General features: G+C 36.3%; 1 protein-coding gene across 5 annotated transcripts in view; it reads left to right on the top strand.

The window, feature by feature from the left end:
* MORC4 (MORC family CW-type zinc finger 4) overlaps nucleotides 1-19,404 on the top strand; it is a 51,466-nt gene that overhangs the window by 8,272 nt on the left and 23,790 nt on the right. For 3 of the 5 annotated variants that reach the window (XM_054251537.2, XM_054251535.2, XM_054251533.2), the window contains 6 exons: nucleotides 5,093-5,311; nucleotides 6,045-6,191; nucleotides 9,394-9,589; nucleotides 9,915-10,043; nucleotides 12,800-12,919; nucleotides 14,271-14,371. In XM_054251537.2, coding sequence (XP_054107512.1) covers nucleotides 5,093-5,311; nucleotides 6,045-6,191; nucleotides 9,394-9,589; nucleotides 9,915-10,043; nucleotides 12,800-12,919; nucleotides 14,271-14,371 — 912 coding nt within the window. The remainder of the gene's footprint in view (nucleotides 1-5,092; nucleotides 5,312-6,044; nucleotides 6,192-9,393; nucleotides 9,590-9,914; nucleotides 10,044-12,799; nucleotides 12,920-14,270; nucleotides 14,372-19,404) is intronic. The other 2 variants (XM_054251536.2, XM_054251534.2) reach the window with 1 other exon arrangement.

Below are 19,404 nucleotides of genomic sequence, written 5' to 3'. Positions count from 1 at the left end.
CATCACCCAGGCTGGAGTATAGTGGTATGATCTTGGCTCACTGCATCCTTGGCCTCCTGTGTTCAAGTGATCCTCATGCCTCAGCCTCTTGAGTAGCTGGGCTTACAGGCATGTATCACCACACCTGGCTAATTTTTTTTTGTATTTTTAGTAGAGATGGGGTTTTGCCACATTGTTCAGGCTAGTCTCAAACTCCTGACCTCAAGTGATCCACCCACCTCAGCCTCCCAAAGCGCTGGGATCACAGGCATGAGCAACTGCACCCGTCCAAAATTGCTTATTTTCTTAATGACTCCTTCCCATCATACCTCATCCCATTGACATGGTTGTTGAATAGTGGGCCCAGCAAATCTGATCTTCCATTTTATTTTTGGAGCTACATCTGTGAAAGTTGGTTATAGTTATAAGGTAGAAGGGAGGAGGAGAATGGTTTCAAAATAATTGGACAATTTTTGTTGCAGATTCATTCATTTATTCATTCAACAAATTCTTATTGAGCACCTGTGAGCAAGGCACTGGAGATAAAGTGGTGAACCAGATAGACATGATTCTTGGCTGACAGCTTAGTGAGAAAGAACAAAATTGACTAGTAAAGTAACTGAATAGGCTGTTCCATCCAGTGATAAATGCTATGAAGGAAGAGCACAGTTTCTTTGAGAACAGATAACCTAACGGAGCTTTTTTTTTTTTTTTTTTTGACAGAGTCTGGCTCTGTCGCCCAGGCTGGAGTGCAGTGGTGCGACCTTGGCTCACTGCAACCTCCGCCTCCTTTCTAGCAATTCTCCTTCCTCAGTCTCCTGAATAGCTGGGATTACAGGCAGGCACCATCATGTCTGGCTAATTTTTGTATTTTTAATAGAGACAGGGTTTCACCATGTTGGCCAGGCTGGTTTTGATCTCCTGACTTGAATTGATCTACCTGCCTCGGCCTCCACCATGCCTGGCAAGGATACTGTTTATTTAAAAGAGATCATTTAAGGCCATGCATGGTGGCTCATGCCTGTAATTCTAGCACTTCCAAAGGCCGAGACAGGCATGGATCGCTTGAGTCCAGGAGTTCGAGACCTGCCTTGGCAACATAGGTCAGCTGCCCCCTTGCAAAAAATACAAAAATTAGGTGAACATTTTGGCATACACCTACAGTCCCTGCTACTCGGGAGGCTGAGGTGGGAGGATCCCTTGAACCCAGGAGGCGGAGGTTGCAGTGAGCTGAGATTGTGCCATTGCACTCCAGCCTGGGAAAAAGACAGAGACCATGTCTCAAAAATAAATAAATAAGTAAAAATAAAAGAGATGCTTTAGTCCAATCCTAACTTCTAGTGAAGGGTTCTACTTATTCTAATTTCTTTTTAAATAATCAAATTTTAGAAGTAGCTTTGAAAATTATTACGTATATGATATTTTCTGTTTTTCATTTGAAGGCATATTACTTTGGTATTTGGAAAGAAAAGAAGCAATTATGCAAAATTATTAACCCTAGTGAAGTTCTGTTTGACCTCTCACATTTGTTATTACCCTGTCCACACTTTCCAACTCTTTATGCAATTCTGTGTTCAGGCTGATAAAATAGTTGTGTAACTGTAGCAACAGTTTCTTCCATACACACAGAATTGCATGAAAATAAAATGAAAAAGGAAAAACCTATTATGAAATTCCTTTGGGCTGGATGCAGTGGCTCACGCCTGTAATACCAGCACTTTGGGAGGCCAAGGCAGGTGGATCACGAGGTGAGGAGGTCGAGACCATCCTGGCTAACATGATGAAACCCTATCTCTAATAAATATACAAAAAAATTTGCTGGGCATGGTGGTGTGCACCTGTAGTCCCAGCTACTCAGGAGGCTGAGGCAGGAGAATCACTTGAACCTAGGAGGTGGAGGCTGCAGTCAGCCGAGATCGCACCACTGTACTCCATCCGGGGCAACAGCCAGACTCTGTCTCAAAAAAAAAATTTCCTTTAAGTACCATAACTAATTATCTTTAGCTTCTGGAGATAGTGTGTGGGTCAGTTAGTCTCTATATTCAGCTGCCTTTTTTCAGCAAGGTGGAAAATGTCTTTCAAAGTTCAAAGACTATAAACAGCCACAGAACCACGAAAGATATTTGCTACCTGTGCTCAGAAGTGTGCTTCCTAGCAGGTATATTCTTCTGAAACAGTAGCTGGAGAATAACAGTCTGCTTAGCAGTCTCTGATTCTTTTATATTACATATTAAATCACCAATATAACTAGGAAATAGCAGTAGCTGCCCTTATGTGCCCATGGATTTTGCTAAGGTTTGTTTCATTGGTCATAGTACCTATTTATTTATTACTTTTCTTAACTTTTATGTTAGGTTTGGAGGTACACGTGAAGGTTTGTTATATAGGTAAACACGTATCATGGCAGAGTTCCAATTTGAATTTACCTGTCTGGATTCTGGATTCTTGACACTTTAATATACTGCAGAGCAAGCTGCTGTATTTTTGGATTCCACTAAAAGTGCTGGTATTCAAGCCACCTTGATGTGTAAACAGTGTTGTCTCTTACATGAGAGGATAGAGCAGGACTGAGTTAGCAAATAGAAACCACCTAAGCCAAGTTAGTTAGCTCTGTGGGAAATTATTACTGAGCTATAGCAAACTATCAAATTTCTTCCTACAATTCTATTATTAGGTGTGGTGAGGGCTTTTATATTAGGTAGTTATTTGATTGGCACCTGGCATTCATTTTGCCAATTTGCATTTAAATAGAATGCCTAACATGGAAACTTAGGTGGAATAAAAGAGCATACAGGAGGAGTTAAGTGACACATAGTAACAGCAAAAATCCAGAGTTTACAGCTCCTCTCTTCTCATTATTCTTATCCTTTTCCATTCTGGTTCTAGCCTTGCACTACTACTTATCTTCTCAATCTTGTATCAACATTTGGTCTCCCCAAATTAACACAGTGAGGGTTCATACTTACAAAGGGAAAAAGAGGTAATAAATGGTAGAAGACGCTAAAAAAGTTAAGGCAGTCATAAACCCCCTATTTTGACCACTTTGCCTTGATAACCTAATTGAAGATTTTATGGTATAAGAGAAAGTTAAAGTCCTGTTAACCAAACAAATTGATTTGAAGTGGTGGGTGACATTACTATTTATGAAGAGCCCTGAGTTTTAGGTGTGACCTTAGGTCTAAAGTACAAGTAGGGGATAGAACACGACAACTATCAGAATGACTTTTAGCGTTAGTTTAAAATTAGTATAGGAATACTACTTTTACTTAATATATTTTGGATACAGTATCTAATTTAATCCTCATAACAAACCTATTTTTTTAAAAAGCCAATTCTTCCACAAGAAGAATGGGAATGGCTGAATCTTGCTATTAAGTATATATCCTGGAATACTAAGGCCATAGGCAGTAGAAACTGAATGTTCTTTTTTTTTTCCAGAGGACTACTGCCATGAAAATTACCTTTTTCTGTCACCAGATTTATTTGTGGGATAAACATAGCTCCTATAAAGTATCTACTCTGGGGTGACTCTAGGATGACATATAGTATTATTGTATAATGCTTTGAAATAGAAAATTAAAGGGTGGTCCCCTTTCTTAGTGAGTAAACACAAAACCACACCCTTCAGGAAGTAGAAATCAGATATCTTAGCTCTCCATGCTCAAAAGAATAAAATTGTTAAAGATCAGGCTGCTTAGTCGTGGTCTGCTCAGAGTATCTATTTTATTGATGTTAAGAAGTACCTAATCTGTATTAGACTGCAAACTCTGAAGGCAAGAATCATGTCTCCTTTATTAAAAATTATGTCTTTAGTGCTTAGCCCAATGCATGGCACATAGTAGGTGCTTAGTTTAAATATTTATTGAATGAGTGGTACACAACATTGTAAAATTAGTCAGTCTGGAGAGAAACAATCCTTTTTAGTGTGATTTTTTTCTTTTACTGATACCTAATATTTTATATACTTATGGGGTACGTGTGAATACTTTATACAAGCATAGAATGTGTAATGATCAAGTGAGGGTGTTTGGGGTTTCCATCACTTTGAGAATATATCTATATGTTGGTAACATTGGAAGTCCTCTATTCTAGCTACTTTGAAATATATGATGTATTATTGCTAATTATAGTCACCCTGGTCTGCTATGGAACACCAGAACTTATTTCTTCTGTCTAACTGTAAGAAATAACTGTAAGTTAGACAGAAGAAATTCTCTTTATTTCTCCTTCTCATCCTGAGAAATAATCCTTAAAATTAGTTTTATCGATGGTGAGGGAAGATATTAAAGGAAGATAATCATTTTATTTTTAATTTTTAAGGTTCTATTATTTTGGTGTGTACCTGAATGGAAAATACCAGAAAGGGAAAGGTTCTGCTTTTAAATTAAGCTGATCAAAAGGGGCTACAGAGATTGTTGAGGTGCCTAAGTGAAAGGTCCTTAATAGAGCAAGAGAGACTTTATACTGCAGCTGTTTGCTGATATTCAGAGGCAGAACTACCTATTTTTATCCCTTGGCTACATTCCAGTGAACTGTCCCAGCAGGTGGAACAGAGGGTAAGAATTGGAAGGGTTATCTTTTGAGTGGAGAGTTGAAATTGTCAAGATATATGATCCCTGACTTTCAGATTTCTAGAGGATGATATGAACAGGTTAGGAGATGCCTAATCTAGTACCTCTGACCAATGACATTATCTGGAACTTTTGTTACCTTCTCTAGATAACTACCCTTTTCACCTTACCCTAACTTTACTTCTATAGCAATCAGAGCTATTTTATGTAGACAAGAAAGGCAGCTGCCCAAGGCCTTCTCCAGCTATGATAGCTGGTGAAAAGGGGCCCTTTTTACATTTATAAGTGTGACTCTAACGTAATGGAGTGATGTATGTACACACAAACCACACAGGAAAATTACCCCCATTACCCCATAGAAATTTCCTGTGTTTTTAACTTAATAATTTTGCCCATAAATACCAAAAGGAATAAAAAAGAAGGGACTTTTTACAAGTGTTTGTTATTTGTAGGCCAAACATTCTGCCCGTCACGTGTCTTAGGATGCTTTTTGCCTTTCTGATTTCTTTTTTCTGATGTGTTCTTTTCTTGTGTAATTACAGCTTTGGCTTTACAGATAAAGTAATAAAGAAGAGCCAGTGTCCCATTGGGGTCTTTGGTAATGGTTTCAAGTCAGGCTCCATGCGGCTAGGAAAGGACGCCCTTGTCTTCACCAAGAATGGGGGTACTCTCACTGTTGGACTTCTATCACAGACCTATCTGGAATGTGTCCAGGCCCAGGCAGTTATTGTACCAATTGTTCCTTTCAACCAGCAAAACAATATCCTTTCTGGAAATGGAGAATGGTGGTTAAAAATTAGTCTAATCTGAGTGTTTTGATAGGAACCTCTTCAGGTCAAATCTATCAGAAGTTTTTAAAGAGGTACTCAAATGTCTTAAATTTAACTGGGATTTTTCTCTATTAAATATTTTAAAAATATGTGGACCATTGACAGAAGCTTAGAAATGTTTTTGCTATATTGAAATTGTCATTGTTATGCAGTTTGATCTATATAGTATGTCTCTGCTCTGCCATCACCCCATGGTAAAGTTTCCAGGACCTTCCTTTTTTTTTTCCTAAGGATAGTTACATTTGCACTGATACTCCTAGAAACATACTATTTATCACCTTGTATAGTAGCACAATAGCTCATTTCCCTATATCTGCACTGCTGTTCTTCTGTTAGACACCTGGTTGTCTTGACTGGAACAGTATAGCAATAAGGTTTTAACATATTGCTTCCAAAGAAGTTTAAAAAAATCAGCCTTTGATCTTTTCTTTTAAATGTAAGACTTTGTTTACATTACATCTTTGAAGCTATATTCTGCAGGGGCAACTGATTTTGGAGCTTGTCTCTGCAAACTTTCTCAATTTTTCACCTTTCCTCCTTCTATAGCAGTAATATGCATGCTTTATTTCTATAGTTTTGTCTAAACATGCAATCCAAAGGGCAGATTTCCTTCTCAATAGCATCCTAAGATATTAAGTTTTCTTTGACTATATTTGGTTTTACAAAAAATGATAATTACTGAGGATTCATTGCCCAGCCTAGAAGCCATCTTGAACTATTCCATTTTCAACAGTGAAAATGACCTGCTGGCCCAGTTTGATGCCATCCCAGGCAAAAAAGGCACTCGTGTTCTCATTTGGAACATCCGCAGGTACAGTATTCCGAGGGTGATAGATTCTAATAAACAAAGGTGGTATAATGAAACACATTTTTATTTAATTTTAACTTGTTAAATTTTTATAAAAAGACAGGGTCTCATTATGTTACCCAGGCTGGTCTCAAACACCTGGCTTCAAGAGATATTCCCTCCTCAGCCTCCCAAATTATTGGGATTACAGGTGTGAGCCACTGTGCCTGGCCTAGCACATTTTAGCAACTCTTTATAGAGAAGCAAAGTAGATAAATTTTGATATACATTTCTATCCCATTGCATACTTATATGTAACTTTGTCTTAGAAAAACAGAGTTCTGTTTGAGATAGTGGTTCTTATTGGTAAAATGTGGCATGTTTAAGGTGGAAATACACATATCCTGAAGCTATTGCCACAGATAATTAAGACAGTTTAACATATTCTGAGTTCCTCAGAATCCTTTATAAATATCTATTTCATATTCATGGACATTTTTTTTGAGACAGTCTCTCTTGCTCAGGCTGGAGTGCAGTGGCACAAACTCGGCTCACTGTAACCTTCACTTCCAGGATTCAAGTGATTCTTGTGTCTTGGTTCAAGCTATTCTCATGCCTCAGCCTCTTGAGTAGCTGGGATTACAGATGTGCACCATGTCTGGCAAAGTTTTATATTTTTTGTCGAGATGGGGTTTTGCCATGTTGGCCAGGCTGGCCTTGTACTCCTGACCTCAAGTGATCCACTCACCTCAGCCTCCCAAAGTTCTAGGATTACTGGTGTGAGTCACCATGCCTGGCCAATAGGTAATTGATAGTTATTTTGCCTAATAGACAATGACAATGAAGTATGAGATCTTTAAAAAATAAGGACTTCTGTATTAGTGCTTTCAGTGGATTAGAAGTAGAAAATCTGGCCAGGCATGGTGGCTCACACCTGTAATTCCAGTACTTTGGGAGGCCAAGGCAGGAAGATCACTTGAGGCCAGGAGTTTGAGACCAGCCTGGGCAACAAGGTGAGACACTGTCTCCTAAAAAAAAAAGAGTAGTAGAAAAACCTTTGAAGCAGATGAATATGAACTATAATGAGACTAGGTTAAGATCATGTCTTCAAAATTAATAAAATAATCTAGAAATACTCTATGCTATTTCATTTGTTTAACCTTAGCATGTCTAATGGAATACATTTAAGAATGGATTAACACCTAAACACCAAAAAAAAAAAAAACCTCCTAAAAACCTTTAATATAAAATAGAGGTATGACTGATATGTTTAATAGAAAAAATTATCAGATATATTTATTCATCCTTTTCTTCTTAGGCGAAGTATTTTTTCTCATTTTTTACCTGGGTATAACAAATAAAACTATGCTGGTTTATATAGAGAGTACTGTACTTAACAATTAAAAAGAAAAAAAAGTGTGACTCTCAAATTGGTAATTGTGTCCTACTGAGAAAAACCTCAAGTAATATAATTTGTATTACAAAGAATTTTTGAGGTATTTCCAGTGATTTACATATCTTAAACAGAACTTTTTCTTTGTGCATCATTTCCCAGTTATGTATATGGTACTAGGTGTTATACAGGTTGACTTTCCCTAATCCAAAAATCTAAAATCTGAAATCCTACAAAATCTAAAACATTTTGAGCACAGACGTGGCAACTCAAAGGAAATGATCATTGGAGCATTTCAGATTTTTTATTTTTATATTGCAATGCTCAACAACTAAGTATAATGCAAATACTTCAAAATCCAAAAGGATCCAAAATACTTCTGGTCCCAAGCATTTCAGTTAAGGGATATTCAACCTGTATAAATAAAGGATTACATGGTCAAATAAATTTGGGAAAAGCTGACTAAATGTTTACCGTTGTTGCTCTACTGTAGGACTTCTCAGAGTCCTAGAGTTCTTTAATATACTAATGTGCATTAAAAATATGTAAAAGAGCAATATAGTATACAGTATTTCCCAATCAATTTTTACAGAGTATTTCTTCAGGTTGGGTGGTGGCTCACACCTCTAATCCCAGCCCTTGGGAGGCTGAGATGGGAGAATTGCTTCAGCCCAGAAGTTGGAGGCCACAGTGAGCTATGATCATGCCACTGCACTTCAGCCTGGGCAATAGAGCAAGACTCCTGTCTCTCAAAAAATGTTTCTACAGACCTTTTTCCTTAGATGGGGAAGGTAAGGGACAAGGAGGACAGAGAATCTTCTCAGGTCATATGCATTGGGGTTGGGTGGGGTGGTGAGAATCAGGATTATTCTGGAAAATCCATAATATGTTACTGTACATTGACATGGGCATGATACAGACAACAGATCATAATGACTCTGGTGCAGCCCTGTAAAAGGAGCTACATTTTCAATACAGTAGCTCTGAGCTTACAGAGCCTGAAGTATGAAGCAGAGTTATCACTAGAGCTCGAGGTAACTCTGAAGGCTAAGAATTATTTCTCTATTTTATTTGGCCATACAACTCTTACGTATTTACTTCTTCTTAGGAGTATCTTGAGAGACTACTGTTGTACCAAACAAATTTTGGGAACTATTGTTTTGATATAAACGTTTTCTCTAAAACCTTTCATTTGAGTTTTTTTCCAGGAATAAAGATCAGTCTTAACCTTTTTTCCCTGGCAGTGGTTAGTGATATAGCCCAGGGTCTTGGAATGGATCACAACTAAGTGGCCCCAAAAGATTATGGGAAGAAGGAAGGTCTTTATGAAAGGAATATTATTACCATTATGTTTAAATGATAATTATATAAATGGTATCCTAGAGGACTAGTAAATATATGGTGTTTTTATAAGAGTCTTTTTTCCTTTTAAGAAATAGGATTAGATCTTAGTCTAGAAATAGGATAGATCTTAGTCTCTTATTAGTCTGAAGTTAGTAGAACTAGGTTTTGATTCATTCAGTTGGGGAAAATGATGTTGAGTGACTTACTAACAATACCCAGAAAGCTTCTGTCTATTTTAAGATCCCACTTTGAGGATAGCTGGCATCCATTTGATTTATCAGATCATAGACATTCCACATTCTTTTTATTTCCTTATGAATGTGGCATCATCACCTCTGTGAAAGAGTAGATTTGTTTAGAATGGGAATACCCTTAAGTATTATGTGATCCTCTACCAACTAGTTTGTAGTTCCTTTGTACTGGTAGTCAGGGAAAGAAACAGATACCTGAATTTTGGCTCATATTATTTCTTTTCTCTTGGGTTTCTAGTGCATTTTTTTTTGTCCTTTGGAGCCAGTTTTTGTTAGATTGGTACTTGTCTCGTTTCCCCAGAAATAAAGATGGAAAGTCTGAGTTGGACTTTGATACAGATCAATATGACATCCTGGTATCAGACTTTCACACAGAAGAAAAAGTGACTGGCGATGTTACCTCTGAGCTGCCAGAAACAGAATATTCTTTAAGGGTAAGTCAGAATGGTTTTTCAACAATGAGAGGTAAGATTTCCAATAACCTGAAAATATTTTAGAACAAGATCTTCTTTTAGTTATACAGAGATGACAACCTTCCAGCCTTCTGCTAGTATTCCTTTTTATTGTCTCCATTGAGACAGTTTAGATAATATAGTCAGCAGTAATTTAGTGTGGTAGTTTACATAGTGTAATAAGGTGTAGAAACTGAACCAAAGCTTTACCCAGCATAGATATCAGTTGGTAGCAGTGTTTTATGGGGATGTCAGCAGAATTCACAATATCACATAATAACTTTCCCTTCACCGTTCTGTTCCATAGGCGTTTTGTGGTATTCTATACATGAAGCCACGGATGAAAATTTTTCTGCGTCAAAAGAAGGTGACTACCCAGATGATTGCCAAGAGCCTGGCTAATGTAGAATATGATACATATAAACCTGCCTTCACAGTATCCTTACAACTACACAACTACCTGAAGTTGACCTTTTAATTTCAGGATTAAGTTTTCATATTGACAAAGAAAAACAAAAACTCTCCCTTTCCAATTCAAAAATATTTGTCACAGTACACATTCTATTACAGTTTGCTCTGAGGAAATCTTTCTTAAATGCCAATCTGTGTACCACTTTTATCAGAAATCACCTGGAAACTGTTGAAAATAGAGTCAGGACTTTGGAGATTCTGGTTCAGTAGAGTCTGAAACTTGTTTTTTTAAGAAATATTTATTTATTTAAAAATCCTCAGCTGATTCTAATGAGTAGCCAGGTTTGAGTATCTCTGCTGTAGGGAATAATCCACATCATTTGGTTTCTACTCAGATTTTGATATATATTAAATTGACTGAAATAAGCAAAATACTGACTAGAACTTTTTAATCTTTTAGATATACTGCAATTTTTTGTTGTAACGAGTCCAGACTTACATTGATTGAAGTTAGGAGGGTGGAAATTAAAGGTTGATTTTCTAGAGTGAAATAAATCTTCTTAGGTTTGACATAAATTCCTCGTTCTTCTCATAATAGTAGCCACTCAGAGGAGCCACTATTTGTTTTCACTTCTACCTCTCCTCTGCATTGCATCGAGAATGGATTTCAGAGACTAGAAAAATCTTGAGATGAACTGTGGATATTAGGTACAACTTTGTTGATGGCTTTCGGGGCAAAAAATTCTTTGAAAGGCTAAGAACTTGCAAGGTTATGAAAAATTGTTCTTTTAATCTATTTTCTACTAAGCACCACTCTTGGCCCAAGAAACATGTTCACACTCTATCTGCTTTGTCAAAGGCATTATCTAGCATGCCTTGTCTTTCCCTGACCCAAAATGAAAAGTCATTGTTCTCTTTTTTCTCCTTTTTGGGAACACATATCTTGGCTACTAGGAATGTTTTCTTAAAGTGCTAAACAAATCCAATTTAATAAAGCCACAACAAGCATTGTTTGCTTCTATAGGTGAATTAGTTATAATCTCACCATAGGTAGACTAGAATGTTAGTGCTATAGGTTTAACAGAACCAGCCTAAAGAAGTGCTTTCCAACTACTGTTTTAGGATATAACACATACTTGTCTCCAGCTTCTTTCTTTTGTGGATTTCTATTAGGGAAACTTCTATGCATGTGTTCCATATATTACCTCAACTCTTTTCAGCCTCCCTTGCCATCAATCAAATTACCTTCCAATATTATAGTTTGGACTAAACAGATTTACTGTAGGCATTAGTAAAATGAAAGACCTAATCTAATTTCCCCCAAGGTCACTGAGGAGCAAGATCATTGATACTAACTTAGTTACTTCTCAATTATCAAAGGCCATTTCTTTCATCTTTGTTCTCTCTTCTTACATTAATTTGGTGAGTTTCCTACCCCAGTATACCTTCACTCTATAATTTGGAATTTTAAAAGTACGCAACAGAAAGAAAAATTTGACAGTTTTTATCTTAACAAAGTTAATTTTATGGCATGGGATTTGGGTTTGTTTGCTTGCAGGAGTTTTGTCTTCTTTTGTTTTTATATTAGAATAGATCTTATTTGAGGTTTTATTTGAACTGCTAGAGCAAGAACATTATATATTCTGAGCCAAACATCACTGTGTTATGCACCCACTTGTGTCATGTCTTTGTGTCATACATGACCTATCTGTTACAGGGTTTGGACACAAGTAGCTTGTCATTTAGAGGGGGCATGGAGGTCATTTTTTGAATAAATAAGAAAAGTAAATTTTCATTCAACTCATTTGGACATAAAGGTTTCTTAGTATTTGTTTTAATGAAAATCTCAGTTTCTCTGTCTCTCCTTTATCTTTCTCACTTACCTTGGTTTTTAAATTAAGTAGGACTTGTTAAAAACTCGTTATTATTTATGTTTTACTTATAATAAATTATGTAGGACTTGTTGAAAACTCATTATTCATGTTTTACTTATAATAATTTGTTGTCTTAATATCTTCTAACCAAGCTTGTTAACTTCTTCCCATGAAATATATCATTACAAGACTATTCATTGTTGTTTAAAAATGATTTTGTTCTTGTTGCTTTGTTTTCATTGTGTTTGGTATTGTAAGAAGGATTTATCTTATTGGATGTAATTGTATAGATTTGTATTGGAGCATTTATAGCTCTTATCAGAACCTATGAGCCCTAGCAGAAAATTGAGCAACTAGCAAAGGCTGATAAATTTTTTGTGATTGTCAATTTTTAAATCACTGATGGTATTTTTGTATCTTTTCTTACAGTCTTTGTGTGTGTGTGTGTGTGTGTGTGTGTGTGTGTGTGAGAGAGAGAGAGAGAGAGAGAGAGAGAGAGAGAGAGAGGTTTTTATAACCTGAGCATTTCCAAATCTCAAATATTTCAAGGACATAATTTTAAAAGAGCTGCATATAGCTATATCAATGTTTATTTGATCAATTTTTTATTGTTGAGCATTTAAATTATTTATGTTTTCTGCTTTTATAACAAATTGAAAAATCTCTGTAATTCCTAAACCTGTGGGCCTCCCTGACTATTTCTGTGGGATAAATTCTTTAAAAGAGAATTACTTGGTCAAATATTAAGAATATTCTTAAAGCTATTGCAACAGAGTTTTAAAATGCCCTCTCGAAAGGTCGTACCAATTTATGGCCCTTGGTGTTTGATGGTTTTTGCTATAATATGGTGCAAGAGTTTGTCATGAAGCCCCTGGTATATTTGTCTCCTTAACAATGTTCTTCTCAGAATAAGCAGGTGAGAATCACTTTTGGGTTCTCTTGCAAGAATAGTAACCAGTTTGGAATAATGATGTATCATAACAACCGACTCATAAAATCCTTTGAGAAGGTGGGGTGCCAGGTGAAGGTGAGTGGTTAATATTTGTGTCATAGGAGGCTGAAAAGAGTAGGAAGAGAATTTAAAATTTGCAAAGGGGGTAGGCTCATTAATGACTTTTACTCCATCTTATGATGCTTACTGAATTCTGATCCTGGAATTTTGTTACCATTGAGCGGTCTCATGTTGAAAAACTCTTTCTACCTCTCATTCTTCGGATGTTAATCAACCCAACAACTTTACTGAATGAATTTTCTAAGTAGCTGTTAATAATAAGAGTTAGAATTAGAATACCAGCACGTTTACCATGGTGTCAGCTTATTTGTGTTTTAGGTAACTCTTTCCATTTTCTAGGGGAGACAATAAGGCATAGTGGAAGCACATAAAATATGGTGGTTGAAGACTAGGATTTGGGTCCTGAATTTTCCATTTACCTTGGATAAATTGTTTGATTTATCTGAGGCTCAATTTCCTGACCTGTAAAATGAAAACAACAATAATAAGCATACCTGCTTTGCCTACCTCTCAGCTTACAGGGTTGAGAGATTTAAATGGGATAAATCCTGTGAAAATATTTTTAAACCACTCTATACACATTTTACCATCATCTTCAATGTCTACAAGTATCACTTTTATTCCTATTTTACAGATAAGTTTGCTAAAGCACAAAGAATGATGAACTGCTTCATCATAGTAAGACAGTTATATAAAGCCCAGGATAGCTCATTTTCAGCCTATTTTGTTTTTCCTTGTTATAGCGTCTTTAGACAACTCACGTTTGTGTGCCAATCTAATTATGCCTTGACTCAGTTCCTTCCATTAAAGAATTAGAAAATGATATAAATCTAAAAAAACCCTTGTGTCAACTTGTAATTAATAATTGCTGTAAGTGTGACTCAGTAGTTGTTTGGTGACCTGTGTATGTGGAAAAATTGTTAATTTTAATATAGGATCACATAGCACCCTCCAAAATTGTTTTCAGATAATATTTATTTCAGTTCCTTAGAACAGTGGTATATAAACTTGTTTTTTTAGCACGGTAATTCTTTATTCAAATGCAGTCTTATGGCAGTCCTGGAATATAAAGCAGATACAAGTGGAGGGAGTGTGGTGAAGTAGAGATGGCTACTAATTCCAGAAGACTGCTAGGGATCTATGGATCATATTTTGAAAATCTCTGCCCTAGAATTGGTCAGAATTTCCAGTTCAGTTTAATGCTTGCAGTCTGTCGGTATATATTCAAAGTGTTTCTGTAGATCTCGATGGTCTTTTCTTGCCCATGAGCGTTATGTAATCTTTCTATTATTGTTTGGAATCAAAATGAAATGCCTCTAGGCAGCCAACAGTAATGTAAGTGTTGAAATTAATATTTTCTTCTAAGCCAACTCGTGGAGAAGGTGTAGGAGTAATTGGAGTCATTGAGTGCAATTTCCTAAAACCTGCCTACAACAAACAAGACTTTGAGTATACCAAGGAGTACCGGTGAGTCACTCCCAACCTGAGGTGCTTCCGTTAGTTTGTTCAGATATGTTTCTATTCTCCAAAGCCTCTAAAACCATCTCTAAAAACCAGCTAAATAAGTTAACTGAGAATTACTTCAAATTTGTTTTCCAAGATTAGAGATAAAATGATTTCATTTTAAAATTAAAGTTTGCTGAATGGCATATAGAGTCTCATTGAGATAAACCTTACCTTTAGAAATTATGTAAAGAGCATAGGAGTAATTTGGTAAAAGATTTCTGGTGAAATGAAAAGCTTTGGAATTGATCTTAATGGAAACAGATGAGTGGATCTGAAATTATGGAATACATTGGGGAAAAAAAAAGCAGTTTGAAATTTGTTCCAAACAATTTTCTTGAAGACAGTGAACAGATTTAGAGGAAAGTGATAGAACAGCAGGAAAGACATGTGCTTTCATTAAAGCAGCTAGATTTAATAGGGAAGGCAAACAGGTAAGCATCAGAAAGGAACCTGACATTATGGCTGAACCAGTAGGGATATTTTTAGAAGACAAAGGAGTTTTTAAAGCTAGGTTAGAATAGTTTATTTCTAAAATGTCAGGAGGGAGATGGGTCTTTATTTCATTAAGTATTATGAGACAGCATTTATGTGCCAGGTACTTAGGATGAAAAATAAGACTCTTTGACACCTATGAACAAGTATATATGCAAATAAGAAACTTAAATACTTATAAAATAATTGCTTTAATAAGGGGTATGTGCAAAGGGAGGAGAACTTTATGTTTAAGGGAGTCAAGGAAGGCTTTACAAGCAGATTATATTTGAGCTGAAATATGAAGGAAAAGTTAGAATTTTCTGGATGGACAATAGAGGAAGAACATTTTAAGCAGAGGGAAGTATCTGCAAGGGCACAAAAGGGTAAGGGGTATTCTGGGAATATGGAGAAAGAAGGCATGAGGATATTTGCTGTCATTTTCCTTGAAGTCTCAGTAGCAAATATTTTTCTTAGAGTGGGAGAAAAGAAATTTCCCAAATCTCTTTTGTTTTGTACCTAAACTGTAATAAAGTCAAGTCTTGTACCTTAATTTGCCTTGAGCCACAAGAATTTTAGGTTTAGTGTTTGACAGAGACAGCTATTAGAATGGCACCTCCAAATTAATTTCAGGGTAATTGGTTCATGGTCACTTGGGCTACTCAGTGTTTATGACAACTACCTGTCCTCAGTCTAAGTAAAATGGTCATTTCAGTATAAATCTGGCCCATAATGGAAAACTTTGACCCGGACTTGACTGACTCTTAAGAGTGAAAGCTTGGGAAAGACATCAGTTTGACAAAAGTCTCCAAGCCAAGTTATTATGTTTCACTTGAGTGAAAAGAATAGTGAATTGCTGATGACTACCTAAATAATTACGATTTGTGAAACTCAAATGTTTGATATTAAAAATTATTTAACATCTTTCTATATCATCTTTGCCACCAACCCCCTAAATCTACGTTTTAAATTTTACAGGTGTTAGACTTTTGGTTTTTGATGTCGAGTTCTGGTAGGTTATTGCTGTAGATTCAGAGAGAGATAGTCTATAGACAGTAGATTTATTCAGTTGAACACATAGGATTTCTGACTTACTTAACATAACATCTGCTGCATACTTTACTAAAAACAGAGCACTAGTATACTATTCTGCTTACAGTCTTTTTAGGATAACAAATTTGCATAACTCTTAGGCCAATTCTTCTTGTGCCAGTTCTCTTGTGCCAACTCTTGTACCATTGCCCTTTTTAATCCAATCTATTTTATGTAAAATGAAAATGTATTTAAATTAAAAACATAGTAATTTAAGAGAGGGATTAGAGAATATTGCTGTAGCAAACTCATCCTGTATTACAGATATCAAAACCTGCAAATGATAAGAGATATCAGCCATCATACTTCTGGAATGTCTACAAATAAATCATCTGTAATATCACTTTTAACAGTTATGGATGTGATTTCAGTTGCAGCTATCAGGGCTCAAACTTAGAACATTTTAAAGTGAATTTCAGTTTAAGAAATGTGGTCAATACATATTAATTGAACACCACTGGTATATAACACAGTGGCTGGGCATTGTGGAATTTTCCAGAGAAATTCAAGACATGGTTGCTATCTTTAAGGAGCTTACAGTCATTTGTATCAACAGATTGTAACATATACGAAGTAATTTAGAGAGCAATAAAATGGCTCTTTGATCAATCAAAACCTAAGTGGTATGTTATGGGGAAAATGCCCTGATAGAGTAGGTGGGGAAGATTTTGGATAGAAAGGGTGATTTGAGATGTGCCTTACATGATTAAGACATGGAAGAGACTAAAGGAATTCTAGGATGGAATTGTAACATGAGCTAAGATAGTGACAGGAACTCAGAATGGTAAGAATATGGGGAGTGGAGATGATGGGATATAACCAGAGTGAAGGCAAACCAAGTTAAATGGGTAGAGTTGGGCCATATTTTAGAGCAGCAGTTGGCAAACTTTTTCTGAAAAGGTCCAGAAAAGGTCACAACTACTTGATTTTGCTATAGTATGAAAGCAGCCATAGACACTAAGTAAAGGAATGAGCATGGTTGTGTCTAATATAATTTTGTTTACAAAAACGGGCAGTGGGCTGGATTTGGCTCGTTTGCTGACTCCTGTCCTAGAACCATCATTCGTAAACTACATGCTAAGCTACACATAATGAATTCATAGGAGAGCCATGAAATATTTTACATTTTTGAGGCAAATACAGTGATACTCAACTTCTGTCTATAAACCACAGAAATTGTCCTCTATTGCTGTCATAACAAATTACCACATAACTTAGTGGCTGAAAACAGTACTAATTTACTGTCTTAGTGGTCTATAGGTTAGATGTCATACACAGATCTCACTGGACTATAATCAAGCTATTGGCAGGGCTGCATTCCTTTCTGGAGGCTCTAGGAAAGAATCCCTTTTCCTGCCCTTTCCAGCTTATGGAGGCTGCCAGCATTCCTTGCCCATGGCCCTTTTCCTTCAGCTTCAAAGCTAGCAGTTATAAATTGAGTCCTCATATGGCATCACTCTGATGACTTTGCTTCTGTCATCACATCTTCTCTGATTCTAACTCTGCTGCCACACTCTTCTACTTTTAAGGTCCCTTGTGATTGCATTGGATAATTCAGGATATTCTTCCTGTCTTAAGGTCAACTGATGAGTATCCTTAATTCCCACTTGCTGTGTAAACATTATGTCTATCGCAGTCTACCCTTTGTCCCCTCAGATTCCACTTACATCTGATATGCAAAATATGTTCATCCCATCCCAACGTTTCCAAAATTCTCCACCCATCACAGCATCAATGCAGAGTCAAAAATTTCATGTAAATGTCATCAGCTCACAAGTCTCAAAGCTCATTATCTAAATTACATAAGGGCGACACTCTGAGTACGGTACATCTTGGGGTAAAATTCCTCTACATCTGTGGATATGTATTTTCTCTTTTGTATTTTGCTGTTAAAATACAGTGGTGAAACAAGCATAGGATACTAATTATATATATTCTTGTTCTAATGGGGGAGAAACTAAAAGGAAAAAAGGAGTCACAAGTCCTAGGCATTTTCAAAATCTAGCCAGGCACATTCCATTAAGTTTCAAGGCCTTCATCCTCTAGTCTTGAGGCTTTGCCCTCTGGGCTTATGGCTCTACCCTCAAAGCAGTCTTTCCTTTTTAATGAAGGGTAGCATGTGTTTGCAGCTGAGTAGTTTCATCAGTCTGTTTCCTGACTGTAGAACTTTAAGGGTCCAATGGACTTTTCTCCATTTCTTTCAATTCAAGCTAGTTTTTATGCTAGTGTGCCATTCTTAAGAACCTTATGGGTCTCATGGATATTCATGTCATCCAAGAAGAGGCTCTTGGCAGGTCTTTCCTAGGGAATCCTGAATCTATTCTTGGCTTCAGCTGAGATGGCTATGGAGATCTGTGAGCCACATGCTTTATCTTTTCAAAGAGTATTTTGTGTGACTGAATGCTCTGATCTTTTGATATTTCTGAGATATTAACAAAAGATTGTCCAGCCCCAGCCTCAGCTTTTTCTCTAGAGCATACTTTCCTGACAGTGAATCTCTAAATTTTAGCATCTTTTGCAATCTGGATGGGCTGAGAATTTCCCAAATCATTGAGTTCTGTTTCTTTTTGTTTAACAGTTTATTCTTCAGTTTGTCTCTTTCCTCTTGCATTTTACTTAAGCGGTAAGAAGACACCAGGCCACACCTTTAACACTTTTCTTGAAGATCTCCTCAGCTAAATTTCCAATTTCATCATTAACAAGTTCTGTTTTCCACATAACTGTAGGACAGTTCTGCTAAGCTTTCTGCCACTGTATAACAAGGATCACCTTCTCTCAAGTTTTCCAATAACAAGTTCATCAGTTCCTTCTGAGCCTTGACTAGCAATGCCTTTAACATCCATATTTCTATCAATAGTCTGTTTACAATGATTCAGGTATTCTTTAAGGCAATTTGTGTTTTCTCTACCATATTTTTCATTTCTTTCTGAACCCTCACCAGTGAAATTATTTAACACCCATATTTCTGCTAATGTTAGTTCAAGGTAATCTAGGTTTTTTCTGTCAAGCTTCTCAAAATTTTTGCAGCCTCTGCCAATTGCCAATTCCAAAGCCACTTCCGATAGCAGCACCCCACTTCCAGGTGCCATCTGCTACATTCTTTTTCATTACATCATATCTCTGTGAATCTGGATTTAATCTATTTACATTTAAAGTAATTACTGTTAAGGAAAGACTTACTTCTGTCATTTTGCTGTTTGTCTTCTGTGTCCCCTGTAGCTTTCTTTGCCCTTCATTTCATACATTGCTGTCTTTTGTGTTTGGGTGATTTTTTTTTTTTTTGTAGTGAAACATTTAAATTCCTTTCTCATTTCCTTTTGTGTATATTCTATAGCTATTTTCTTTGTGGTTTTCATGGGAATATATTTAACATCTTTAAGTTATGACACTCTAATTTGGATTTATACCACCTTAACTTCAATTCCTTACAA

Source organism: Callithrix jacchus, chromosome X (genome assembly GCF_049354715.1).
Source record: "Callithrix jacchus isolate 240 chromosome X, calJac240_pri, whole genome shotgun sequence".
Taxonomy (NCBI): Eukaryota; Metazoa; Chordata; class Mammalia; order Primates; family Cebidae; genus Callithrix; species Callithrix jacchus.
Note: the sequence above shows the minus strand (reverse complement) of the source record. Positions and strands in the feature narration are given on the sequence as shown.